The sequence below is a fragment of the Arvicanthis niloticus genome, chromosome 8, assembly GCF_011762505.2.
Source record: "Arvicanthis niloticus isolate mArvNil1 chromosome 8, mArvNil1.pat.X, whole genome shotgun sequence".
Classification (NCBI taxonomy): Eukaryota; Metazoa; Chordata; class Mammalia; order Rodentia; family Muridae; genus Arvicanthis; species Arvicanthis niloticus.
Genome location: NC_047665.1, coordinates 16397570 through 16424490, shown reverse-complemented (window position 1 = coordinate 16424490; position 26921 = coordinate 16397570). Strand labels below are relative to the sequence as shown.

Here is a 26921-nt window from a genome sequence, read left to right as displayed (position 1 = left end):
ATATTTAGGGGTTAAGTAACATCTTGAAATAGCCTGTTCAAGAGGACATGACAAGAGAAATCTTAAAGTCAACTTCTAGCTGAGATCGGTAGCACTTGGAAGATGGAGGCAGGAGGATCAGGAGTCAAAGACAGCCTTGGTTACAAGTTTGAGTCTGGCTGGGGCTGCATGTGACACTGTCTCAAACAAACAAAACAAAATCAAATCAAAGTTTTTTAACTTATCAAGGTCGGTGAGATGCTGCTGACCCCATTTCAAGAACAGATTCCTAGGCTGGGGAAACAACACACAGTCTGTGAGGTGCTTTCCACACAGCCTGAGGACCGAGTTCAATTCCCCAGGACCCACTAAGAAAGTCGGATGCAATGGTGCTTGCTTGTAATTCTAGCCCTGGGCAAGCAGAGACAGGTAGATCCTTGGGACTGTGTGGCTAGCCAGTCTAGCCTACAGGGTGCGCACCAGGCCAATGGAAGACTCAGTCTCGAAAACTCACTCCTCACAACACACTGTCCTTGCTTGCTTTCTAATGGTGGATAAACATCATGACCAAAAATGACTACAGTTCCTCAGCCAAGATTTCTCTTCCCAGATGATGCTATCCTCTGTTAAGATAACAAGAAACAAACAAAAGCCAAAACATTCTAACCAGCACTCATCCATAACCCCCACGTATGCACCTCCTGCAAGTGAACATACATGCACACACAACATACATAAGGAGAAAATTCCTGGCTTAAAGAGTTCATACATATCATATATCATATCATATCATATCATATCATATCATATCTATCATGAGAAAAAGCTCTAGCATCAATGACCTAAGATAACGCTGACGCACAAAGGCTGTGCTGGAGAAATGGCTCAGTGGGTAAAGGAGCTTGCAGCCAAGCCCAGTGACCTGAGTTTGATTCCTGGCACCCATGTAATTGAAGACAAGAACAACTCCTGAAAGTTGTTCCTTCACTTCCACACATGATCTGTGGCACACACACACACACACACACACACACACACACACACACACACCCCTGCACACAAGATAAATAATGTAATAGAATATTAAGAAAAACAGTGAGACTAGCACAGAAAATCCTCAGGAAAACAACAACAAACCCTAAAACATAAGACACAGCCTCAGCAGCTGAGAGTGACCTTCATGGTTCCTATCTGGTGCACACAAAGCCCCAGCATCAGAATCACTGAAATAGAAAAGGAGATGATGAAGAAGGAATTAACAAAGCCAGAAGCCCACTCTTGGAAATAAACAAAACCAATAAAGTCCTTGCTAGACACATCAGGAAGAACACAGGGAACACATCCCAGCAATACTGGGAATGAGAGACCAGTCACAGCAGCAGACCCTACAGATTTTTAAATGACAAAAGGGGTATGTTGTGAACAACTTTATTATCAACAAATTAAACAACTTGGTTTAACTAGAAAATTGTCTTGAAAAATACTCTTTATAATAAAAAAATAACACGAAGCCTGCCTTAGTTAGTGTTTTACTTCTGTGAACTGACACCATCATCAAGGCAACTCTCATAAAGGCAACATTTAACTGGGGCTGGCTTACAGGTTCAGAGGTTCAGTCCATTATCATCAAGGCAGGAGCATGACAGCATCCAGGCAGGCATGGTGCAGGAGGAGCTGAGAGTTCTACATCTTCATCTGAAGGCTGCTAGCAGAGTACTAGCTTCTAGTCAGCTAGGATGAGGGTCTTAAAGCCCACACCCACAGTGACACACTCCCTCCAACAAGGCCACACCTTCTAACAGTGCCACTCCCTGGGCTGAGCATATGCCAATCATCACAAAGCCAAAATAATTTCTATTCTCGTTGTAGTAAAGAAATAAAATTCATAATTAAACAAAATCTTAGAAAAAAAAGAAAATTCCTGACCAGGAGAGTTCACTAGTGACTTCTATCAGACACTGAGGAAACAGTAAGGATAATGTTGCATTAATTATCATGGAAATTAAGGGGAGAGACATTTTCCAACTCATTTTACCAGACCAGTATAGGCCTAGTCTCAGCAGGGCATGGGGTAAGCTGGGAACTCTGTAGGTCAAAGGGTCACTTTTGCTTATTCCCATCTTCCTTATGCACACAGTACTTCTAGCAAACTTAACAAGTAAATGTTCTCAGAATTCTGATTTGACAGAAAAGATGCATAACTTGGTGTCCATTACAGAAGGACTAGTTATGGTCACGTAGAAATTAACTCCGAAATACAATGGAATTAGCCTCCTGTGTCATCAGTTTCAAAGTGTGGGTCCATCAGTTAGCAGTTGGATTGCACCGTGTTCCGTATCTGGAAAGAAAGGCCATCAGGAAAGGCTACTTTGGGACACTTTGCTCAGCAAAGCGGGGCTGGGCAGAGGGTGTAACTGGCCACTGAGAAGAAGTTAGACCTGGTCTGTTTCTATCAGGTCTATCACCCTGCAAATATTTAGCTCTACAACAATGTTTGATTTCTCTTGTTTAAAGACCTCGCCCTTCTTCCATCCACAACAGGATAAATTGTGCACATAATTAGTGTGTGTATATGTGTGTGTGGTGGTGGGGGCGGGGGGGAGTCCTGAACACATAAGCGACACTGACCTTTCTTCTCCATGCAAGCTTTCATCAAATTGCAAGACTGGTGCTGTCAGTGCATTTAACTTCCCTGTAAAACCCAAGCCTAGCACTTTATCTGTGCAGATCCCAATGCTTGCACTATGAAACAGGAGAGCACAGCTTAACCTCGACATCTATCTGTATCTGCATCGCCTTTGTCTCCTCTCTTCCTGTCCTCTCACAGCACAGGAAGAACTGGTCACATGATCCTGCTGAAACTCAGAGGGCTGGGACCTGAGGGGGACAGATGGCTGCTGTCTTTGTGCTGGCTCCCTTCCCCACAGAGCTTTGCTTCCCATGTTTAGTTGCATGTCCTTAAAACTTCCATCTTGGCAGGCTTATGGATTTGTTGACTGTTTCATGAAATCTGGGTAATATGATGTGATTCCTTAGAACGTTAACCCTGGGCTGGGGACCACAAGTCAACTCAATGAAAAATAGTGACAGTAGTTTTTGATTTTTAATGGTAAGTGCTTATGTATCTTTGTGCTTAGCTGCATTTTCAAACACTACAATAAACATGTTACTTCTATAGTCGGGGGTGGGGATAAGTAATTAACCACCAAGGAGAGACACTGTGATGGCTAATCTTGACTGTGAATGGAAGCGCCTAGAAGATACACATCCGGGTGTGCCTGTGAACTTCCTTCTGAAGAGGATTAACTAAAGGGAAGACTAACCATCAGAGCAAGCAGCACTTTCCAAGTGGCTCAGACATAAAGGGGTCCAAGGAAAAGCAGTGTGGCCTGCCTGCTTCCACTGCTTCCACTCCTTCCTGAGTGCATAGGCCCCTCTGCTGCTGCTGCTACTGCTGCCGCTGCCGCTGACGATATTGCTGTTGGTGATGATGACAGTGCTGCTGCTGCTGCTGCTGATGATGATGATGATGATATTGCTGCTGGTGGTGATGATGGTGCGGCTGCGGCGGCTGCTGCTGCGGCTGCGGCTGCTACTGCGGCTGCTGTGGGTGCTACTGCGGCTGCTGCTGCTGCAGCTGCTGAGGGTGATGATGACAATGTTGCTGCTGCTGCTGCTGCTGCTGCTGCTGCTGCTATCAGCCTGCAGCTTCTTTCACTTCCAAGTGAGTACCAGGAGCTCTTCAGGAATTCTCTAGGTCTTTAGTAACAGATTGGGACCATTGAGGCTTCATGGTCTAAGTAGGCAGCTACTACCATTTCTCTGCTTCTAGAACCTACTGATGGCTAGTGTTAGCCTACTCAAATCCTATGGTGTAAGCTATTCCACACATCTCCTTTTACAACACACACACACACACACACACACACACACACACACACACACACACACACACACTCCTACTTCTGTTCCTCTTAAGTGATAAGAGGATGAACTAGGAGAGTACTTTGGGGCCTCCAAGCTTGGAAAGAGAGGTGTTGACCTACCATTTGGTACTTATATGTTGAAGTTGCTCTCAACAGTGACTCAGCCTCACACAATAGTCTGGTCAGAAAGCTACAGACCTCTGGCAATTCTAAAAGCAAGCTCATTTCAATGTTTAAAATGAAAGTAGTCGACTTAAAGGAATTCACTGAACTTGATTCCCATCATGAAACATTCTCCCCCAAACCCTATTGGAGATCTTCCAGCTCATAAACGAGTCCCTTCATATTTGGCGGTCTCCCTCTCTAGCTTGTTGAAGAAGGGACCCTTGTGTAGATCAAGCAGGTCCCAGAAGCAGACAGACTTCGACTTCATTTGTGACCTTAGACTCTGAATTCTGTAAAGGATGGCACTCTTTTCCCTCCCTAAACATCACCAGGGTTGGTACAGGTAGTTGTGAATAGTGGGCATAGGGGAGTGACACCATGAAGGGACACTTAGGTCCTATGGTGGATAGAGCAGTGAGACCCAACCTTAAGTGAACAAAGAAATCACCTTGGTAGGCAAGGAGTGTTAAAATTCTTGTGTAAAAAAGCCATTCTCTGGGTTATTGAGATGGATCGGTGGGTGGGCACTGGCTACTTTTCCAGAGGGTCTGGGTTCAATTTCCAGTGTCCACATGGTAGCTCACAAACATGGAGTTCACCTTAAGTTCCAGTGATCCAGCGCCCTCTTCTGGCAGCCATGGTCAATGCACACACAAGGTATACAGACATACATGCAGACACAGAAATGCATGCAAATAAGATAAAACATCTCTACACATAAAATAAACTTAAATAAATGGGAAAAAACCACTCATTCTCCCAAATCAAGAAAATACCAGGGATCAGCTATGTCATCTTGAACAGGTCGCTCAATTCCTGTGAGCCCCAGGTTTTACACCTAAAAAAGCCAACTTGAGAAAACTTGAGTGGTGGTTTGAATATGTTTGGCCCCTGGTAAATGGCATTATTAGGAAGTGTGGCTTTGTTCGAATACGTGTCACCTTGTTCAAGGAGGTGTGTCACTGTGTCAAAGGTGGGCTTTGAGAGTTCCTAGTGCTCAAGCTTCTCCTAACTCGCAAGACAGAACCTCCTCCCGGTGGCCTGTGGAAGAGGAGAGGCTCCTCCTGGCTGCCTTCAGAGTTACCTTGGTCATGTTGTTTCTTCACAGCAATGGAAACCCTAACTAAGACACCTGGCTACTTCAAGAGATGTTGTAAAGATCAAATGAATGGATTTCTTTCTAAAGTCAGGCAAACATTGTGGCATGCTAGTTGCATTGCATTCTTTAATGGGCTTCTTGCTGCCAAAGCTCCTTTCAGTGACAAAATGAGCACAGAATACATCTGATGACCATGGGATAGAATTGGCACCTATAGGATCCGAGCCCTACGATTCTGAACCCATAAGGCTTACATAGGCAACAACTAAAGAGAATGACCTCAAGGTTTTGGCCAAGCCAACCATTGTGGAAATTGCCAGTATTCTCTTCAACTACTGTGTGTTGCAGGGTATTTGATCACACTGTGAACCCTGAGATTGTGTTATTTACTGGGAGAAAAAAACAAACCTGTTTTTGGTTGTGGTGTGGCTCAGCCTTAGCACACAGCTTTAATCCAAGAGCTTTCTGCTTGCATACTGTAAACAGGATTAAATAAAGTCAACCATTGGTCACAGGGCAGAGCAAGCAACAGATGACCAGAAGTAAACGTAGGATTGATTATTAAGGAAAACCCATAAAGGATAAGAAGTAGACCAGAGGACAGATAGAGAGGGCAGGAAGTAGAAGGGCGGGACATTCAATTTGAAGGAAGTTTTTTGTGAGAAGGGGCATTGCTTCTGCCTCTCTGAGCTAGCAAGCTATCACCCCAGCATCTGGCTGCTGGGTCTTCATTGGTAAAACTGAAAGTTGAGACTTTCTTAGAAAACAACTACGGTGTGTACAAGCTTGGACATTATTTGAGACACAGGCAGTAAAATATCCTAGCAGATGTTATTGTATGATGAAAGTTCACGTAGGGAAACTACAAAGACCAAGAACAGGTGTGTGCATGTGTGTGCACTTCTCTCTCTCTCTCTCTCTCTCTCTCTCTCTCTCTCTCTCTCTCTCTCTCTGTGTGTGTGTGTGTGTGTGTGTGTGTGCCTTTTGCCATTGACTTTCTAATCCTCTCCCACTAAATGGGTCAAATTGGAGCCTATTCCTGGTTAATTCTTCCCGTAACTGTGTGAGCTTAGCCAGTTTTCTATTTCTACAGGCCCCAGCTGGAGCTTGAGTACACTCTAATAGAAAATGTTGAAATTTCTTTCCATTCCTACAATGAATTGACTAGTGAACCGAAGCACAATGTCACCTGGTCATTTAAAATCATTCTGTAAACAATTTTAGATTTTCCCTGTACATGCTTTTGTGTCATTATTTGTTAAACTAATGATTTGGTCAGGAGATTAGGCTCCATAATGTTACCACTTTCCAGTAAAATAGGGACTGTTTGTCAGCCAAGGTAATGGATACATAGTATATTTGCAGCTTGGAGTCAGCAAATGACTGTAGCCAGGCTTCCTGTGTAGTTCATTCCTGGGGAAGGCGGAAGCCATTTTATGCACCCATTATAAGCTAAAATTAAGTTGGAGGTGACTTCAGCAATGCTTCAAGTATGGCCAGACACATAACCCATGAGCACTGAGTTCCTTCTGTCTCCAGAGCTATTTGAAATCCGTTTCTGACATCAGAGAGTTAACTAGCAGCACTGCCTCTGGTTGTCTGAGGGTTGACTCAAGATCTGAGACTCAAGCAGCCTCAGGACTTTAACACCCTAGTACCTGGGTAAAGATATAAAACATGGCGACCGTGAATACAATGTTCTTCACACAAAACCAACCCAGGCTACCACAAAGCCACCACAATGCCTTCATGTCTCTTAGTCACTCAGCAGACACACCACAGATCACCTTAGACTATTTCTCCAAGTTCCCCAGTTGCCTACACCACTTCACATTTTATCAGTAAGTGGAAAGCAGAGCCTAGAAAATTCCTTTGGGAAAGATGAACTGATTCAAGAAACAGATCTGAATGCCTACGGTGTCAGATGCAGCTTTGAACAGTACAAATGTCTTTAATGAGGGGGATTAATTACATTCTAATTAAAAGCTGATAGAAAATGGAGTCTTTTCATTCTTCATAACATTAAATACATTTCAGCTTGGCCTAAGTCTTTGTATGTTTCAGTTTGTTTGAGATTGGGTCTTACTCTTGGAACTTGAGATTCTCCTGCCTCAGTCTCCCAAGTGCTAGGATTATAGGTGTGTGTCACCACGATTTTCTTAACATGCAGCATTGCCAAGTTGAGAAAAACCTCCATATACTTAAAACTGTAAATTGGATTTCCAGCTCACGATGAGAGTGCATTGTTAGTATTTATATTTATTTTTGTCAAAGTTGGAGGATCAGTATGTCTTATTCTATAACTTAAGGACTTAGACCCATGGCATAGGAGTGTCCACTTGTGCCCTGGTCTCAAGGACACCAGGATTGTTGATGTGTTCATTAGAAAGTTCCATTCCCTGCATCTTTCTTTTTATATTCTTGGCACCAAAACTTAGAGGTTTAAGTTGACTTTTCTGCAAATAGATGAGCCAATAATTTAACTTTTGAGCTGGGTATGGAAATTCCTACACTTGAGAGCATTGGAGACAGGAGGATGGCAAGTCTGAGGACCACCTGAGCTAAGGGAGTAAGACTATGTGAAATGGAAACTTGGGGGTTCTTTGGAAAGTCGCTTGGATGGTGTTTTGCTGGGGCAGACGTGTGAAGGAACATTTCCTTAAAGTGGACACAGGTGTGCAAGGCTAAGGCGACTTGTGAAGGAAGGTTTTGCTGAAGCAGACACAAGTAAAAGGATGTTCTGCTAAAGCAAGCACGTAAAAGGACATATTATGAAAGATTCTTTGCTAATGACACACATGTTTTAGTCTACCTTACATTGCATAGTTGAGCTGCATTTGTGGGGATGCCATAGAGAGAAATGCACTAAAAAAAACTTCTGGTGGTGTGCTGCAGTTTCTTGCCGCTTCTGTGGACTCAGGCTGATTGGACGCATGTGCTGAGACAAGGCACATGGAGGACACGTGATGTTTGGAGGGTATAAATAGGACTCCACAGAGTGATTGAGACAGAGCTTGGCTTGCTGGCACAGCTGAGAACTTCTGGTGTCCCTTCAGGTCCTTCCTGCTGACTCGAGCTGAGGCTGAGGCCTGGCTTTCTCTGCTAGGTTGTGTCACCTCTGTTGCTAACCTGACTCTACTGAACTGGAGTGCTGGTCTATCTGTGAAGTGCTTGCAAATGGACTGAGACGCCGCTGCCTGCTAACCTGTGAACTGAACTGCTGATTTCCAGACAACATAGACAGGAGTTGTTCCAAAGAACCTTTCTAAGCAGGTCCACTTCCCATGTGTCCTTTCTTCCCCACTACCTGTGGTGGGTGGTGAGATACAAGGGACGTTAAAGCACTTAAGATTTAAGCATCATTAAAAATAGGATTTGGAAACATTAGTGTCTCAAAAAAAAAGGAGAAAAGTGTAACTTTTGTTAGATATTTTCTTTGCAAAAAGTAGGAAATTCCAGGCAGGTTAGAGTAACCAGGGAAACATTTTGCCTCCATTCATGGGGATTCTATTGGTGACTTTTCTATTTTATGATGCTGTGAGTGTTGTGTGCTCAGGAAAAGGTGTGAGCCCCGTTTGACCTTAAGATGAAGAGATGCAGTGTGGTGTTCTCTTGTGATGTCAAATGGGGGCAAAGAGCCGAAGCTACTGGTCAACTGTTCCATGAGAGGCAATGGTCCTCATGTCAGAGTGGGTGTGGTGCTATGCTGGGGTGGAAGGGGTAGCTGGGGTGGAAGGAGTAGCTGGGGTGGAAGGGGTAGCTGGGGTGGAAGGAGTAGCTGGGGTGGAAGGAGTAGCTGGGGTGGAAGGAGTAGCTGGGGTGGAAGGGGTAGCTGGGGTGGAAGGGGTAGCCGGGATGGAAGGGGTAGGTTTAGGTGCATTGGGTACTCTCTTGAATTACCATGGTCTCAACTACTGGTGGATTTTCAGGATGTAACTCTACTATAAGGTGAGGAACATCTATATAAGGTGTCATAGAATGTAAGCAAAAGTTCTCAGGATTCTAAAAACAGAAATCCATAGTACCAAGTAGGTCTTGCAGAGAGGCAAGGTGTAGCCTTGGCAGCTCTGGGGTTCAGTTTACTAAAGGTTTGAGTTGACTTGATTGGAAGCCATTGCATTGTGGGTTTTTTGTTGCTGTCACATTGTGTGTGTGTGTGTGTGTGTGTGTGTGTGTGTGTGTGTACAAATGCCACAGCACAGATGTAGAGGTCAGAGTAAACTTGCAGAAGTTGGTTCTCTCTTTCCATCGTGTGGATCCTGTGGATCTGACTCAGGCAGTTAGGCTTGGTAACAAGTGCCTTCACTGGCTGAGCCATTTTCCTGGCCTTCCCATTGCAGCCTCACCGGATTCTTCCACTGGGTTTCTTCTCTCAACTGAGTTTCTTCTCTCTGCCTAGGGATTTCCCACTACGATCGGCTTGCTCCCAGGTGCTAACTCCCCTGTCTCAGAGTGTTTTCATCACTCTCTGATGATCCATCCTTTTCAAATCCAAACTTCAGAGACAAGAACCAAACTGGATTCCCTTGTTTTGCTTTTTGTTGTTATGTTTAAAGAAAAATCTGATCACCCCAGGCTAATCTGTAGCCACATTCCTAGCCTTTAATAGCCCAGACATCTCTCCAGCCCACGTTCCTAGTCTAATCAAAACCCTTGGTAGATGGTGAAGATGTAGTGTATTTGACAGAGCGCTTGCCTAGCATGTGTGAATCTCCCAGCATCATATTAATGGGGCATGATGGAGTAGCTGTGTAATCCCAGAACTCAGGAAAGAGGCAGGAGAACCAGGAGTTCAAGATTATCCTCAACTATATCTTGAGTTTAAGGCAAACCTGGGCTACTTGAAACCCTATCTCACAAATCAAAACCACGACCATGGTGAGGCATCAGTGAGGGGTTGGCAGTTCTTGGGTTGTATGTGGACTAGTACTGAGTCTGCATTGCTGGAGGGATCTTCGGCAGATATAGTTGCCAATGTAGGGCCTGTGCAGGGGACTATGGACACAGAGACTCCACAACTGTGCGCTATAGTGGCTCATGTAGCTTTTCTCCTTCCAATCACATTTTCTATGTATTATGCAATGAGGGTAACCATGGCCTATCACTAGTCCATGATAACATTAGTCACCAGGATGTATTTCTTCTGTCTGTGCTAAGTGTAAGGAACATTAAATCTTTGGTCATCAGTAGTTCTTGCTCATTCCCCCCACCCCCGACATGTATGGGATCATACTTCTTTCTCAGAGTTCATGTAACTCATCTCCAGTGGGGTCCGCACGCCCCTCTAAGTGGAGGCCGCAGACAGGTCTTAACAAGGACATTTGATAGTTTGAGCCCTGGGTGCCAAAGCTGGAGTTTCTGGAAGAGTTAAGGATATGAACCATGGGCTGGTGAGACGGCTCAGTGGTTAAGAGCACTGACTGTTCTTCCAGAGGTCCTGAGTTCAATTCCCAGCAACCACATGGTGGCTCACAACCATCTGTAATGGGATCTGATGCCCTCTTCTGGTGTGTCTGAAGACAGTTACAGTGTACTCACATATATAAATCTTTTAAAAAAAAAAGGGAAAGTGACAAATGTCTTTTTTAAAAAATCTGAATCATCCTTAGAAAATGCCAAAGGCAAAAGATGAGGAAAGCCAGATCTAGAGGCCAGAGTAAGGTCAAAATCAGCTCACAGTGCCAGAGAAGAAATGGAGGGTGACAGGAAACTGTGGAGGGGGCACTGTCGCTCCTGTGGTCTCACTAGATAGCGCATGGCTGGTGTCCTGGAAGAATTTCTTTTCCTTCATTCTTTTTTAGGTCATATTCCTCTGTCATCTCAGCTCTCCCCCATCACATCTGGCACCCTGAATGATCTGCTGAAACCACTTCTTTTTTTCTATTTGAGAATTCATTTTTAATCATCAGTTCAGTTTTCGTTACAGAACACAGCACAGAAGACAGGATTTACAACTACATCACGGGTCACTGACTTGAGTCCCTCGGCCTGAGAATGCTTGGAATGAAGAACAGCCGAAGTGTTCTGTATAACCGGCTCACAGGAAGATCTGCCCTTGACATGTCCTGCTGCGTACTGACCCACCCTACTCCCAAGAAAGACAAGCTGCCACAAAGTACCAGGTTACAGTCATCACATCTCCAGTGTTGTCTGGCACTGAGCCACAAACCTACACCTGACTCTCCACTCATTGCAGACATCCGAGTGCCGTATATGCTCTCTTACAAAATGAAACAAACAAACAAACAAACAAACAAACCAACACATAAAGTGTAGAGTAAAAGATGAAGTTAATGGACTGGAGAGATGGCTCAGTGGTTAAGAGCACTGACTGCTCTTCTAGAGGACCTGGGTTCAATCCCCAGCACCCATAAGACAGCTCACAACTGTCTGTAACTCCTGTTCCGGAGGATCTGACACCTGCCAGCAAAACACCACTGAATATGAAATTAAACGTTTTTTACTTAAAAAATGTTTAAAATACATGATTGATAATTTTTTAAAAAATCTTTGAATTGGGTCAACAGACATTAACATTATTCAAGTGTCATGGTTCTGAAAGAAAACACTGTACGATCAACGCACATTTGCTCGCCTTTGAGAATGAACTCATATCTCCCTGCAGAAGTTTTGCTGCTACATATTTAAAATAGCTGTGAAGTCACTGGTCTACGGTGATACTTTACCTGATTTTTTATTTTTTGAGGCAGAGTCTAACTCTGTAGCCCAAGCTGGCCTCATAGTGCCAGGATTATAGGTGTGTGCTACAGTGCCCAGCCGAGGGCACCGGGGTGAGGGAGAATTCAACCACTGGACTTCCTGTTAGAGGACCAGTGGTGCTGAGGAGTACCCAAAATGTTACTATTGATCTTATGGGGTGGAATCAGTGGAGGCAACAATGTGGGCAGGGGCAGAAAATGAAGACACTTGCCACCAAGATTGATGATCTGAGTTCAATATCCCAAACCCAGATGGTGGCAAAAGAGAACAAGCTCACTCCAGTTGTCCTCTGACCTCCACACATGATGGCATGTGCACGCACACACAGGCACATGTATGCACATACACACAATAAATAAGTAAATAAATACTTAAGAAGAAACAGCATGAACTTTTATGGAGTGACATGGCAGCTTGGCCTTCACCTTGGGCTCCTGACGTCAGCTTTCGTATCTTTTGGAAGACACGTCACTCATACTTTAGTGAGTGTCTCTATTAAAACTGAAGGGGCTGAGTGTGGTGGTGCATGCCTTCAATCTCAGTGCTCCTGAAGCAGAGGCAGGTGGATCTCTGAGTTCAAGGATAGCCTGCACTACAAGTGAATCAGTACATCCAGGGCTACACAGAAAAACCCTGTCTCAAATAAGTGAATGAATGAATGAATGAATAAATAAATAAATAAATAAATAAAATCTTTGTAGAGCTAGCTGTAACTCAGTTGGTAGAACACCTGTTTGGCATGTATGACACCCTGGGTTCCACCTACCTCCAGCACCACCGAAGCCTGGGCATTGTGGTACTAGCCTTTAATTCAGCACTTGGGAGATGGACGCAGGAGGATCAGAAGTTGAAGGTCATGCTTGACTTCAGAGTATGTCTGAGGCCAGCCCAAGATGTACAAGACCTTGTCTCAAAAACAAATAGCCTCTTTGTATAAAAGAATATCATTTTTGTTGACATAGCATCAGTTCTTATCTAAAGCAAACTCTCACCTTTCAAAAGCATCCCCCAGAAAACATTTTCATGCTTCTTCAGAGGTGGAAGTTATTTAGTATAAATCCAACAGCCCTGAACTTGAAGGCTGTTGAGCTTAAAAAAAAAAAAAATTGAGAGAATCTGCACTTCATCCCAAATATCCTCCTAGTCCTCCCCTCAATTACAGCATTGAGGAGCCCTTATGTTGATCAAGGTTGTGCTTCATTTCAAGATACGTTTCCAGCACTCTAAAGGGATGAGGACTGTTTATTGGGTATGCAGTGTTTCAATCACATTTCAAATTACACAGAGAAAACCCCCATCACGAAGCGCTTCAGGAGGCAGAGATTCATCACACAGCAAACAAAATCACTTCTGCCATCAGTGTGCTGGGGCAACATCTAATTAGCACCGCTCTCATCTGCCCATGATGCTTGCAGGCAGCGGCTCTGATTTTTCTCAAACTATCACTAATAGTGCCCATGGAGGAAGCAGAGAGAAGTGGGAGAGGGAGAGAGAGGGAGTGGCCAGGGGAGAGAAGAGAGAGAGGAGGAGGGAAGGGAAAGGAGGAGGGGGAGAGAGATAACACATGTCATGTAGCCCAGCCTAGCTTCAACTTACTAGGTAGCCATAGATTGCACTGAACTTCCTGCCTCCACTGCCCAAGTGTTGGAATTCTGACACACACTATCATTCTGGAAGCCTTTGCCTTGTAAGGATAGAGTTCAACTTTGTTTCTTGTTCAAAGCTTGGAATGGTAATAAACCACCTACTCTGCCTTTAGGGGAGCTCCCGGCTAAAGGTGACAGACACCTTCCCTTTTCTCCTAAAAAGGCTCCATGGAGACCCCCTTCTTTCATCTCTTTGCCCACTTAACTAACCAGTTATGACTTGTCGGGAGAACATACATAAGACACAGCTCACTTTTTTTTTTTTTTTTTTTTTTTTTTTTGACGTCTGGCATCTTATTTAAAAGCAAGTGGTTTGGAGCCAGAATTGAATTCAACTGTCCCAGTTAATACAACTCTAAAGAAACCATCGTGAATGCTCTGGGTCTGTTTTCTCATCTCCGAGATAGACTGATAACAGGAGTTAACATCACCGTTAAGGAGCAAATGGGCTAAGATTTGCAAATTTCTTAACACGGGAATAGGCATTCACCGAATGACAAATGTAACTATTAGTCTTTAATAACTGCGTCTGCCAGGCAGTTACCATTATCCCTGCCTGGATGGATAAGTGATACTGACTCATTCCAAAGACACCAGGATTTCTGACTCTAGGTGTCAGGGTCCCCATCACCCTCCATTACCCTCCATCACTTTATAGACTCTTATAGAATGGGATGCAGTATCCAGCACAAGAAGAGAATTCTCCTTGTTGAAGACCAGTGCCACAGGACGGGAAAGGCCATGAGTAACCATCGGCTTCAGGGCTGGAAACTCCTCAGGTTTCCCCAAGCACACGATGCCTGGACCAGAGGTATCAGCAACAATCACGTTTCCTTGGTGATCAAAGGTGACAGCTGAGGCGGTTATTTTGGAGGGGAAGAGGAGGTTCAGCCCGAAGCTATCCACCTGGCCAATCAGCTGCATAGTGGAGCTGAACACCTTCACCCTTGTGTTGCTACAGCTTGCCGTCCCAAAGGCACAAGGATGCTCTAGGACCGCGATGGCCCCGGTGAGCCACGACACAGCCACCCCACGGGGGTTGCACAGGTGAGCTTGCAACCTCTCAATTCTCCGAAGGACCCCTTCAGGGAAATCCGCTTCCAGCAGGTGCAAAGTCCCTGCCTCTGTGTCAGTCACCAAGACCCCATTGTGAGGGGTGATCTCCACACCCCAAGGCAGAGCAAACTGCTTTCCCACAACCAGCTTGATCTGGCCAAAGAAATCAAACACTTTGAGGGAGCAGTCGCCAGCGTCGGTGACAACCACATGGCAGTCGTTGGTGACGGCGACATCCAGTGGGTACTTGACGTCGTGCGCTGCGTCCCCCTTCTCTCCAAACTGGTGTGCTCCTCCTCCTCCGGAGTCAAAGATCTTGACTCGTCTCTTACCGTCGTGCACGACCACTACCCGTCCGGTCTTGGGGCACAGTGCAAGCCCTGTGGGGTTCACTAGGGTCCCCCACCCGCCAAAGGCGTGGTAGCAGGTGAGAGCCCCAGGCGCACAGGAGGCAGCACTGAGGGCAGCCGGGTTCGCGTGGAGGGTGGAGCCCAGGAGCTCCAGAAGGTGCAGCACCGGCAGGCAATCGCTGGTGTCACAGGCTCGGCAGGCCCGCCGGCAGAAGGGACACTCGAGGGCCAGCGTCCGCGGGTGCGCGAGGGCGGCGACGCAGGCCAAGCAAACCACGTGGCCGCAGGGCAGGTTGCGCGGGCGCCGCTGCTGCCGGTGGCCGAACCTCTCGAAGCACACCTTGCACTCCAGCAGGCTGACCTCCGCCTCGCGCACCAGCTCCGGCCGCACCCCCGCCGCCTCCTCCCCCATGGCTCCGGCCGAGCCGCGGCCTCCACGCAGCCCTCGGTCACCGCCACGGTCACGGGGCGGGGCATGCGCTCTGACGCGGAGAGCGCGCGCTGCCGCCCTCTGGCGGACGCACGACGCAATAGTCCGCATGCGCCGTGCGCAGACCCGGGGTGATCACGTCACCGGTGGGAGAGCCTAGTGTTAGAGATTGAAACGCGTCTGGGGACACGAGTGGATGTCTCCGTGTCCGCCTGTAAGTGGCAGCTAGACTCCCAGGGCTGGTGCCCAGCAGGGCTGCCAGTCAGCTTCGTTAGGAGCTGGGTACCAGGGCTGGGCAGCAAGACATGGTTCGTAGTCTCTGTGTAATATGACTCTGAAGACAGAGATACAAGAAAGAAGGTAACTTCAAGAGGGTGAGGCAGATGTGCATACCTCTCTGCTGTGTTTTATCACTCTTGTGAGAAGGTAGATACGTAACCCTCAAAGAACTGGATGTGGGAGTTGTGATGTCAGAACTCAGGAGGCGGAAACAGAATAACAGTTGGTGGTTACTTGGAGGCCAGCCTAGGCTACTGTGCCTAAAAAAACAAACCCCCAAACCAAAACAAACAAAAGAATACTTGTGAAGTGGGTTTGTGTGGAAGGGATATTTTTAAAGCTGTTAGTTCCCTTGCATGATGCTGGCCAGATAGAGGTATAAAGGGAGACCCTGTCTCAAAAACAAAACAACAACAAATCTTGTTAATAGCAGTTACTATAGAATTCACTCCATGCCTGCCTTTTAAGTGGTTCTCATTCATTGTTTTATTAGTAATTTTAAAAACTTTTTTTATTCGTATGTGTGCATGTGGGTGTCTGTGTGTCTGTGTAGATGTCTGTGTGTGGCTCTTGAAAGCCAGAAAAAGGACGTTAGATACCCTACCGGAGAGCCAGAATTATAGGCAGTCGTGAGCCACTGAATGTGGGTGTTGTCCTACTGTGGATTCTCAAGATTGAGCAGCAAGTGTGTGTAACTCCTGAGCAATCTCTCCAGCCCCTCAGAAATAATAAGAAAACAGATTTATTTTACTTTGTGTGTATAAGTGTTTTCTCTACATTATGCCTGGTGCCATAGGAGGTCGGAGCGGGGTATCAGTTCCAGGAAACTGGACTTATGGATGGCTGTGAGCCACTATGTGGGTGCCGGGAATCAAACCCAGGTCTTCTGCAGGAGCAGCAAGTGTTCTTCACTGTTAAGCTGTCTCTCCAGTTCCTCAGAAACAATTTTCAACTCAGGAAATACAGTCAGGATACAAAAGCTGGACTATTTTTAGAACCAGTCTTGTGCAACAGAAATGTAATGGAACCCACATTTTAAAATAATTTCCCGGTAGCCCTGTTTTTAAAAGTTAAAAAGAGAAAAAATGAAGTTAACTTAGTTGTATACTTTATGCAATCCATCATTTGGACATCGTAATCACCTCAAAACATGACCGAGATATTTTAACACTCATGTTGTGTACTAAGTAAAGTCTGGTGTGTTTTATGTTCAGTGTGTATCTAATTCAGACAAGCTAACCTCCACACGGAGCTGGCGGCTCCCACACATGACAAATGTAGAACTATGCTATGAGATATCATCTTTTGAAGGTATTTTCCCCAACTGACCTCGATGCATCCCTTACTTGTATCTCTGCTCCAGCATTGCATCAAAACTATTCAAAGACTTCAATTCATTGCTGACAGCAGCTGAACTGTGTCCTCTAGAGATGTCCAACAGCTTGCTGCCTGCTAAACCTCCTTCTCTGCCTTGTTGGACCTTTGCTGCCTCTGAGAGGCTACAGCTGGCACTACACCATTAGTATTGCTGGCTCGGTTGGGCAGCTTTGCAGCACAGGACAGCACAGCACAGGTCTCTGGAGGTTTACAATGAAGCACCTAACCAGGAATTAGAGGGGTTTTTTTGTTTGTTTGTTTGTTTTTTGTTTTTTTGTTTTTGAGGCAGGGTCTCATGTAGCTCATGTCAGCTTCACACTGGTTTTGAGGCTGGGGCTACCCTCCTGCCTCTACCATCCTAGTCCTTGGACTACAGGGCTTACTACTCTGCCAGGCCCAGATATTAAGTTAAAAGGATGGCATCTGATTGGCATAATTGAGCTTTTCTCAATTATGCAAGGCTTCCAGCTTCAGAAGTGGAAATCAAAACCAAGGTTTGGGTCTCGAAGTTTAGGGTTCTTGGCAATCACGATCTTCAGACTTTGCCTCCTTCCCATGGAATCCACCAGTTTCCACTCTGGAATTTCTACCAGCCTAAACTGACAGCCGGGTCCTTCTTCTGTATGATCTGAGATACAGAGTCTAATTGATAGCCTGGTCCATTTTAAAGCTTACAATCCATCTTCATCTCTTCTTATTGCTTCTGTCTCTGAAGAGACACACTAAGTCCCACCTCTGGTTTTGCTCAACTCTGTACCACACCGAGCACAGGCCCAACAGGCTCACACTTCATTTGCTGGGTGAATGTCATCATCAGGACAGGAGGAAGTGTACAGGGACTTTACCTTGGATGTGGTGGGAGTGGTGGGGGTATACCTTTAATCCCAGAGCTTGGGAAGTGAAGGCAGGTGTACCTCCCTAAGTTCCAGGCCAGCCAAGGCTACATAGGGAGACCTGGCCTCAAATAAGGAAATAATAAAGACCTTGGATTAGGCAGGTAACTCAATGAGAGAACATGGTGCTTACAACCAATACCAGCACTGATGAATCAAAAAACAAACAAACAAACACCCTTTGCTTTGCTTTTGAAAGATATTTAGTTACTCAGGAAAAGTCAGAAGAACTTGAGAGATGTGCTATGGGACCTGTCATGAGAGCATATGTTTGTAGAATCACAAGTATGTAAAGGCAGACCAGAAAAAGATGAAGAAAAAACAAACAAACAATCCCCTCTTAGCAGTGATGTCTCTAGTGCAAGGGTGTTTGGTTGCTCCTGTTTGTCCTTGGTAGCCGACCCCCCCCCCCAGACTTTCCAGGTTTTCAGATATTAAGATTATTTTGTAGTACTAGGGATTGAACCCGGGCCTCACATATACTAAACAAACACTCTACCATTGAGCTATATCCCAAACCTAGAACAGTATTATTTAACATTTATTTTTACACTTTTATTTATGTGATATGTGTTACCTGCATGTATGTGTGTGCCACTTGTGTGAAGGTATTCACGGCAGAACAGAGAGAATATCAGAGCCTCTGGACCTGGGGTTACAGACAGTTGTGAGCTGCCTCACATGGGTGCTAAAAACTGAACTTAGGTCCAGTGCATGCTCTTAATCACTAAGCCACTGCACCAGCTCCCAGCATGTTATTTTTATCATTTAAATATAAATAAATGTTCACCTCTTACTTAAAAATACTGCAATGCGCAGTGGTAGCAAATGCCTTTAATCCCAGATTTGTGAGGCAGAGGCAGGCAGATCGCTGTGAGTTTGAGGATAGCCTGGGCTACACAGCAAGTTCCAGGACAGCCAGGACTAAACAGAGAAACCCTGGCTTGAAAAAAAAACAAAACCAAAAAAACTGCCTTTGATGGCTACCTTCCCCACCTTTTCTTCAGCACTCAGCAGATTTCCAGGCAGATTTTTAAAAATTTTATACATCAAAGTTATACAAAGTCAGAAATGAGGACTGTATACTGAAAACAGAGTGGCCATGCTTAAGGCTCACATATATGAATCTTCTCCCATGCCATTTATAACTCAACCACTCGAGTGGATTTGTAATCTGTTTGCAAGGAATAAAACATTAGATGACACACGGGAGGAAGCAGGAGCCGTATGAGTTAAAGACAGTTTTAATTAGAGCATACGGAGCTGGGCGTGAGGGCAAACATCTTGAATCGCAGCAGTTGGAATTAAAGAGGCAGGCAGAACTCTGTGAGTTTGAGGATAGCCTGGTCTACACAGTGAGTTCCAGGGCTACTAGGAGGAACCCTGTCTTGAGAAACAAAGCATCCAGAGATCTTTCTTTTAAAAAATCTCTGTCTCTCTGTCTTTGTGTGTCTCTCTTTGTCTCTGTCTCTCTCTGTGTCTTTCTGTTTCTGTTTCTCTATGTCTCTGTCTCTCTGTCTCTCCATTTTGCACTCACATGCATGCCTACATGCATGTGTACACACACACACACACACACACACACAGTCCTCATTCCCCACCCCCATAATCACACTAGTTACTTTTCTTATTGATGTGACCAAATACCAGACACAAACTAAAGGAAGAAGGGAGGGCCTGTTTTGGGTCATGGTTTGAGGGAGGACATGGTGGAAGGCTAGGACTGAAGTAGCTGGCATGTCCTGCATCTGATTGTTCACTGCCACTGAAAAGGAAGCAGAGAGAGCATGTACTAAACCAGGCCTGACTACAAAACATTAAAACCTGCCCCCAGTGGCCTATTTTTTTCAGCTAGCCCCATCTCTTAAAGGTTCCAGAAACTTCCAAAACTGTGCCACATTCCAGAGACCAAGTGTTCAGATTGGTCCAAATCATAACATGCATGATAAACACGCATTGAAAAAAATGCTTCCTTTATGAAAGAAAACAACGACTAAGAACGTACTAACTATGGTAGTGAGCGGGCAAGCTAATGTCTCTGTGGGCCGAGTTTCCGTTCATCCATGAGTCCCGAGCATTTGAGAGCTCTCTTAAGCAAACAGTTTTCAGGCCACCTTCTGTGGTCCTGACCATAAATCCTTTCCAGAGCCAGTCTCCTGCAGATGGTGGATCTTTGGTCACCTTCCCCATGTGTTCTTTCCTCACTCAAGTACACAGACAGACTAGGACACTCTTTCCTTTCTGCCCATCTGCAGCTGTTCAGTCCAAGTTTGTGTATTCAAGCATGCAGAGCAGGTAAGTTAATAAATCACCATGTAGGGCACAGAGGCTCGGCTAGTCTAGTATTTAAGCTATGAAATTATATAAAAGGGACTTTTGGGAAAATCCCAGGAATAATTCAATCCCTGTAACTTAATGCATACGTAGTGTGTTTTCAACTCAAGGCTTTTAAAGTCAGAACACCCCCAGTGAGGACATAAATTACACAAAAGATTGATTGTATAAGGCTAACTCATTAGTGTCATTTAAGACTCTCTGGGTTTGAGTTATGGAAATGAACTTCAGCTACTGCGTGAAGAGAGGAGTCTATCATACAACATGAGACTTCCTTCCTTTGGCTGGGTGGCAGGGCCTTGGGAAGGGAAAAATGGGTGGGTGGGGCAGAATACTGGTGGCCTGTCTTCTGTTGTTGTCTCCAATTCTCAGCTCTGTGGTAGGCCATAGCGACCAGAGAGGTCCTGGCTGTACCCATTAGTCTTGCCCTCTGAGCAGGTAACTTGTTTTTCTGGCTCTGCGGGGAGAAAAAAAAATTGATTGGCCCAGCTCAGCGATCCAACCTTGTTCATTCAACTGGCTACAAAGATGAAGTCAGATACTCATCACTTCTAGAAGTCCACTCTGACACCGAGGCAGGTTTCAGAGAAACAAGTCTGATCAGGATATTTGAATAGGTGTATGGCAGAAGGTATCTAAGGGAAGCACCCTCAATGCTGTTGCTGGAGAGGATGTGAGGTGAACACAGCATTAAAGAAGTTTATACAAAATTTAACTATGTGTGTGTGTATGTGTGTGTGTGTGTGTATGTATGTGTGTGTGTGTATGTATGTATGTATGTATGTATGTATGTATGTATATGTATATTGGAAAGTTAAGTGTTCTTTGGAAAATCCATTGTGTTGGATGGTGTTTTGCTGGGGCAAACACATGAAGGAGTGCTTTCCTGAAGTGGACACAGGTGAAAGACTAATGCAGACACTTGAAGGAATATTTCACCAAAGCAGAAACATGTGAAAGGACACGTGAGGAAAGATTCTTCACTAACAACACACATGTATTGATCTGCCTTACATTGCAAAATTGAGCTCCATTTGTCAGGACTCCATAGAGAGAGAACGCACCAAAAAACTTCTGGTAGTGTACTGCAGTTTCTTGCTGCTTCCTTGGTCTCTGGGCTGATCTGCAGAGTGATATCAGCTGAAACAGGTACACATGCTGAGGCAAGACCCATGGAGGACACATGATGTTGGAGGGAATATAAAAGGACTCCATGGGCAGTGAGGGAAGGTGAGCTTGGCTTGCTTATAGAACTAGCTGTGCAATGCTTGTTGGTCTTGGGTCTTTGCTGATCTTTGCTTCCCCAAGAACCAGCCGAGAACTTCTCCTGGTCCCCCTTGCTGACTCTTGCCGAGGCTAAGGCCTGGCTATCTCTGCTAGTTAGTGCCACCAGTGCTGATGAATGTTGGGAACCAAACCTGTGCGTTCTGGAAGAGTAGCAAGTGCTTTTAACCACTAAGCTTTCTCTCCAGCTCCAAGTTTAATGTTTAAAAGACTCTAGGGAGAAGATAATACACAGCTTTCATCAAAAAAAATTTTTTTGAGACAGGGTTTCTCTGTGTAGTCTTGGCTGTCCTGAAACTTACTCTGTAGACCAGGCTGGCCTTCAACTCAAAGATCTCTGCCTCCCAAGTGCTGGGATTAAAGGCATGCACCACCATACTCAGCTCAGCTTTCACCAATTTTAAATGGTGTTCGTCGTAGCAACCATCACCTTAGTATGTGCACAAATATGCACATATATGTTCAGAAACCAATTCTTTAAAAATGTACATTACTGTATTAACATGAGTTAAAAATATAAAGCACTCAAGAGTTAGGAGGCATGGATATATATATATATATATATATATATATATATATATATATGATCTGATTTGACAAAGTGTGATTGTTAATAAAAACTGACAAATTATGAACCTATGAGCTTTAGACCACTCATTTAAATAAGACAGATTAAAAGGAAAAAATGACCAAACTCAGAAAAAATATTTTTTAAAAGTTTTATTCTTATGGTTGTGAGGGAAAAAAATCCTTGCCATATAGGTTAATTTTTTTAATGTCTCTTGATTTTGTTACATATAGAATTATACAAGTGGAGAAGCATGTGAAGATATAGTCCCAGAATCTAAGTAGATTAAGATTTATAGCAAAATATAGTTTTTAATAAAAAATTTAGACTATCCCAAATCCTATTAAAATCTTACATTTCCTCAGTGACTCTAATTTCCACACAGAATGTTTTTTTGTTTAAAGTTATAAGCATTTTATTTTTGTTTTTTTTAGTTATAGAAGAAATACATGCTGACTACAAAGAAGACACGTGAGTATTCAATGTTTCGCTACCAGTCATACAAATCTTTAAAGAATTGATTGACTTATAACATTTTAGTGTGATTTTATTTTTAAAAAGTCATGAGCAAAGATCTGTATATGTTGCATGAGAAAAAAAATTAAGTCATTATATTTTTAATTGTGATGGTTTGTATTTGCTCGACCCAGGGAGTGGTACTATTAGAAGGTGTGACCTTGTTGGAGTAGGTGTGTCACTGTTGGTATGGGCTTTAAGACCCTCACTCTAGCTACCTGGAAGCCAGTATTCTTTTAGCAGCCTTCAGATGAACTCTCAGCTCCTCCTGCACCATGCCTGCCTAGACGCTGCCATGTTCCCACTTTGATGATAATAGACTGAACCTCTGAACCTGTAAGCCAGCCCCAATTAAATGTTGTCCTTATAAGAGTTGCCTTGGTCATGGTATCTACTCACAGCAGTAAAACCCTAACTAAGGCAGAAATTGGTACTAGGGACTGGAGTATTGCTGTGATAGCCCTGACCACGCTTTTGTTTGGAAGAATGTGGATTTGGGGACTTTGGATTTGGAAAGTAATAGTATGCTTTAAATGGGGTATAGTGGTCCATCCTATTAGGAATATGAAAGACTTTGTTGCTGAGAATAATTTGAACTGTGCAGACTTGGCCCAAAAGGTTCAGAGGAGGAGAAATTCAGTATGTGGTATAAAGACTGTTTTTGTGGTATTTTGGTGAAGAATGTGGCTACTTTTTACCTTTGTCTGAAGAATCTACCTGAGGCTAGGGTAAAGAGATTTATATTAATTGCATTTGACAAAGGAAGTCTTTAAAAAGCCCAGCAGAAACTTTGTTCTCTGGTTAAGTCTCATGAAGAACATTTTAAGCAAGCATCGCAAGCTTAGAAAGGGAAATATCAAATATATGGTTTGAGTATTAAAGGGGCACCAGGAAGTGAAATGGAGCTGAATTCTGTGTTCTAGGAGATAGTAGATTAAGGGAATGAGATTTTAGGGCAAGATCCCACCCAGCTAAATTTAGATTCAGGCATAGTAGTACACACCTTTAATCCCAGTGCTTAGGAGAGAGGCATGAGTTCAAAGTCAGTCTACAGAGAAGTTCCGGGACAGCCAAGCTTAGGCAGTCAAGGGAGTTGGAAAACTGAAAGCTGGTGATAATGTAATAGAACAGGGGAGCCAAATTCCAGCCCCAGGAACAGCAGAACTCAGCAGCTTTGGTCATTTGGCTCTGGGTTTAGACTCAAGAGGAGAAGGAGACTACTGGGACAGTTGATGCTGGTTAGCTGGAGCTAAGAAATTAGTGGTGATTAAGAAGAGACCAGCATTGCTGAGGTGAAATCTTCTGGGAGGTGTTTTCTGAGAGCACAAAGAAGCTGTGTTCCAGAAATAGTTAAGGTTGTACCTCATGCTGTTGCTATACTTGGTAATGTGTAATAGTTACCTAGGTAGTACTGGTTTTGAAGGCATAAAAGGGTCATGAAGAGCAGCTTAGGCTTAGCACTGTGAGAGGGCAGGGAAGGCCATTGGTGAAGGTGCAGCCTCAGTTACAGTTGTTGACCCAGGACTGAAGGGGTCATGCAAAGGAGTTGAGGCTTGGCACCATGAAGAGAGCCTATGAGAGGCTACTGGTGAAGCCTAGTTGCAGCAGAAGACCCCAGTGTATTGGAGATGCCAGTTCCATGGGATGATCACCAAGAACAGCAGCAGCAGTGGAGTGGATCAACCTGAGCTTAGAGTGCTACAGAGGGCAGAGCTGGAGAAGTGATGCCAGCCCTTTGGAGGAGCCCAGAAGATCATGTGTGGATCTACAGACAAGCCTGCTGATTTTATCAGGCTTTTTCCATCTTCGAAATCCATTCTTAGAAGACAAGTCTATCTTCCTTAAGACAAATTGGCATCATTCTTTTCTGATTTTGTCCTTATGTGGTACTGGAAAGAACTAAACAAGAAGGGATGGATGCATGAAGTTTAAGGGATTCCTCATAGAGGTGATTCTGCAAATGGGGCTAAAACAGATTTCTTGGACTGAAGTAAAGGAAGCATCTTGGGAAGACCTTGCCAACTTACTGGTGAAACATTGTGAGGGGAAGCAAGCCTCGGAGATGACCTCCAGAAGATTGACAGGAAGGATGAGAGGGCAACAGGGGAGATTGCTGCACAAATGATATATCTAGCTCATTTAAAGAAGCTTGACCCATGATTGTTCTAGAAAATTCAATATAAGTATTCAGAATTTCTTCCAGGATGAATATGATAATCTTGAGAACCTTCTTGTACCAAAGGGAACTGAAAAGAAGCCGCACATGGTGTTCCTGAAAGGTGCGGATGGAATTGGCAAGACCATTATGTTGAAAAATTTAATGCTTGTCTGGTTGGAAGGCCTGGCATTTCAGAACAAATTCTCCTAAGTCTTCTACTTCTGATGTCAAGATGTGAAGCAATTGAAGACAGCAAGCCTGGCTGCACTGCTCTCCAGAGTGGCCCAGTCTCTCAGCTCCCATGGAGGAGATCCTATCCCAACCAGAGAAACTCTTACTTAGCATTGACAGCTAGCTTAGAAGGGATGGGATGGGATTTCACCAAACGGGAGTCGGAGCTACGTGACAGGTGCATAGAGAAGCAGCCAGTGGATGTATTGCTGAGCAGTTTTCTCAGGAAAAAGATCCTCTTCAAATCTTCTCTCTTCATCTCAGCTACTTTTGAGACTTTTGAGAAATTGGAGGAAAGGACCGAGCGCACAAATGTGAGAAAAATAACAGGATTCAAGGAGAGCAGTACTAAGACTATTTCCATAGCTTGTTCCAAGATAGGAACAGAGCCCAGGAGGCCCTCAGTTTGGGAGAGAAAATGAGCAGCTGCTCACTGTATGTCAGGCCTCTGTGGTCTGCTGCATGATGGCTACTTGCCATAAAAAATGAGATAGAAAAGGGAAGAGGCCCAGTCTCCATCTGCCGATGTACCGCCTTCCTGTATACCACGTACATCTTCAATTTGTTCACTCCCCAAAATGCCTAGTGTCCAAGTAAGAAAAGCCAGGACCGACTGCAGGGTCTGTGTTCTCTAGCTGGCGAGGGCCATGTGGACTGACACATCTGTGTTTAGTGAGAAGGCTCTCAGGAGAAATGGGATTGTGGACTCTGACACCCCCACACTGCTGGATACTGGAATTCTTAAACAGAGCAGGGAGTGTGAAAATTCTTGCATATTTCTCCACCCATCCATCCAGGTCTGTGCTGCCATCTTTTATCGGCTAAAGACCCACAGGGACCACCCTAGTCAGGATGCTCACTATATAGACAAACTTCTGTTTACTTTTCTAAAAGAGGCCAAAACACGGTGGAATTTTTTTGGGCTGTTTCATCTTTGGCCTTTTACATGAATTGGAACAAAAAAAGCTAGAGGAATTTCTTGGCTACCAGTTGTCTCACCAATTAAAGCAAGAATTGTTTGAATGGCTGGAAACCCTGTGTGGCCTCGAAGACCCTTAAATACAAATACATAGCACAAAGTGCCTTTATTGTCTGTTTGAGGTGGAAGAGGAAGACATCACAGAGCCAGCAATGAACTTAAGGGCCAGGTTGACATTGTGGCTAGGGATTATTCTGATTTTATTATGGTGCCTACTGCTTAAAACATGGTTCTGCATTGAAAGACTTATCCATTTCAACCCAAAATGTCCTGAAAGAAGAGCTGGACCAGAGGGAAAAGCTACTCATCCTTTGGCATCATATATGCTCTGTTTGTAAGGAATGAGGACATCCTCCAAATGATAGACACTATTTTCAATGAGCCAGTGTTTCAAATCTTATATAATTATCTGAAGAACTCCAGCTGCATCCTTAAAGAACTTGTGGTAAATAACGTGTCCTTTCTATGTGGTGAGTGCCTATTCTTTGAGTTGATTCAAAACTCTAATTTGGAGCTCTTGAACCTCAGCAGCACATTCCTCTCCCACAGAGATGTGGACATGTTATGTCATATCTTGAACCAGGCAGAGTACAACTTACAAATTCTGATGGCAGCAGCCTGTGACCTTTCACCTGATGACTGCAAGATCTTTGGCTCCATCCTGATCAGAAGCAAGACCTTAGGAGTCTTAATTTAGAATCTAACAACTTGGGCCAGGGGATATCCTCACTGTGCAAGGCTTTGTGCCACCCAGACTGTGTTCTGGAGTACTTTGTGTTAGCCAAATGTTCCCTCAGTGAGCAATGCTGGGACTATCTTTCAGAAGTTCTTAGGTAGAACAAAACCCTGAGCCACCCAGACATCAGCTCCAATGACCTGAAGGACGAAGGATGGAAGGTTCTCTGTAGGGTTCTCACTCTCCCAGACAGTG

At 44.5% G+C, this 26921-nt stretch overlaps 3 protein-coding genes and 1 pseudogene across 5 annotated transcripts in view; 3 read left to right on the top strand and 1 right to left on the bottom strand.

The window, feature by feature from the left end:
* The first annotated feature begins 3309 nt into the window (after window positions 1-3309).
* Window positions 3310-11268, top strand: LOC143443274 (uncharacterized). Its single transcript, XM_076939089.1, has 2 exons — window positions 3310-3703; window positions 11084-11268. Exons 1-2 carry the CDS (start codon window positions 3467-3469, stop codon window positions 11159-11161), a joined length of 315 nt encoding a protein of 104 aa, XP_076795204.1. The 5' UTR covers window positions 3310-3466; the 3' UTR covers window positions 11162-11268.
* Window positions 11269-13113: 1845 nt separating this feature from the next.
* Window positions 13114-15417, bottom strand: Nhlrc1 (NHL repeat containing E3 ubiquitin protein ligase 1). The gene has a single exon (XM_034511049.2). It carries the CDS (start codon window positions 15351-15353, stop codon window positions 14163-14165), a length of 1191 nt encoding a protein of 396 aa, XP_034366940.1. The 5' UTR covers window positions 15354-15417; the 3' UTR covers window positions 13114-14162.
* On the top strand, window positions 15352-26818 carry LOC117713786 (NACHT, LRR and PYD domains-containing protein 4B pseudogene; annotated as a pseudogene).
* Kdm1b (lysine demethylase 1B) overlaps window positions 15448-26921 on the top strand; it is a 72995-nt gene continuing 61521 nt past the window's right edge. Inside the window, exons 1-2 of one of the 3 annotated variants that reach the window (XM_076939082.1) lie at window positions 15448-15585; window positions 22541-22577. The gene's annotated coding sequence lies outside the window, so the exon portion shown is untranslated. Of the gene's footprint in view, window positions 15732-22540; window positions 22578-26921 lie in introns of all 3 variants that reach the window. The other 2 variants (XM_076939083.1, XM_076939081.1) reach the window with 2 other exon arrangements.

Bases quoted from the DNA above. Each gene is read 5' to 3' on its own strand.
- LOC143443274 (XM_076939089.1), top strand. From the start codon at position 3,467: ATGATGACAGTGCTGCTGCTGCTGCTGCTGATGATGATGATGATGATA. The intron at 3,704-11,083 runs GTGAGTACCAGG...TCATCAGTTCAG, and splicing joins GCAGCTTCTTTCACTTCCAA to TTTTCGTTACAGAACACAGC.
- Nhlrc1 (XM_034511049.2), bottom strand. From the start codon at position 15,353: ATGGGGGAGGAGGCGGCGGGGGTGCGGCCGGAGCTGGTGCGCGAGGCG.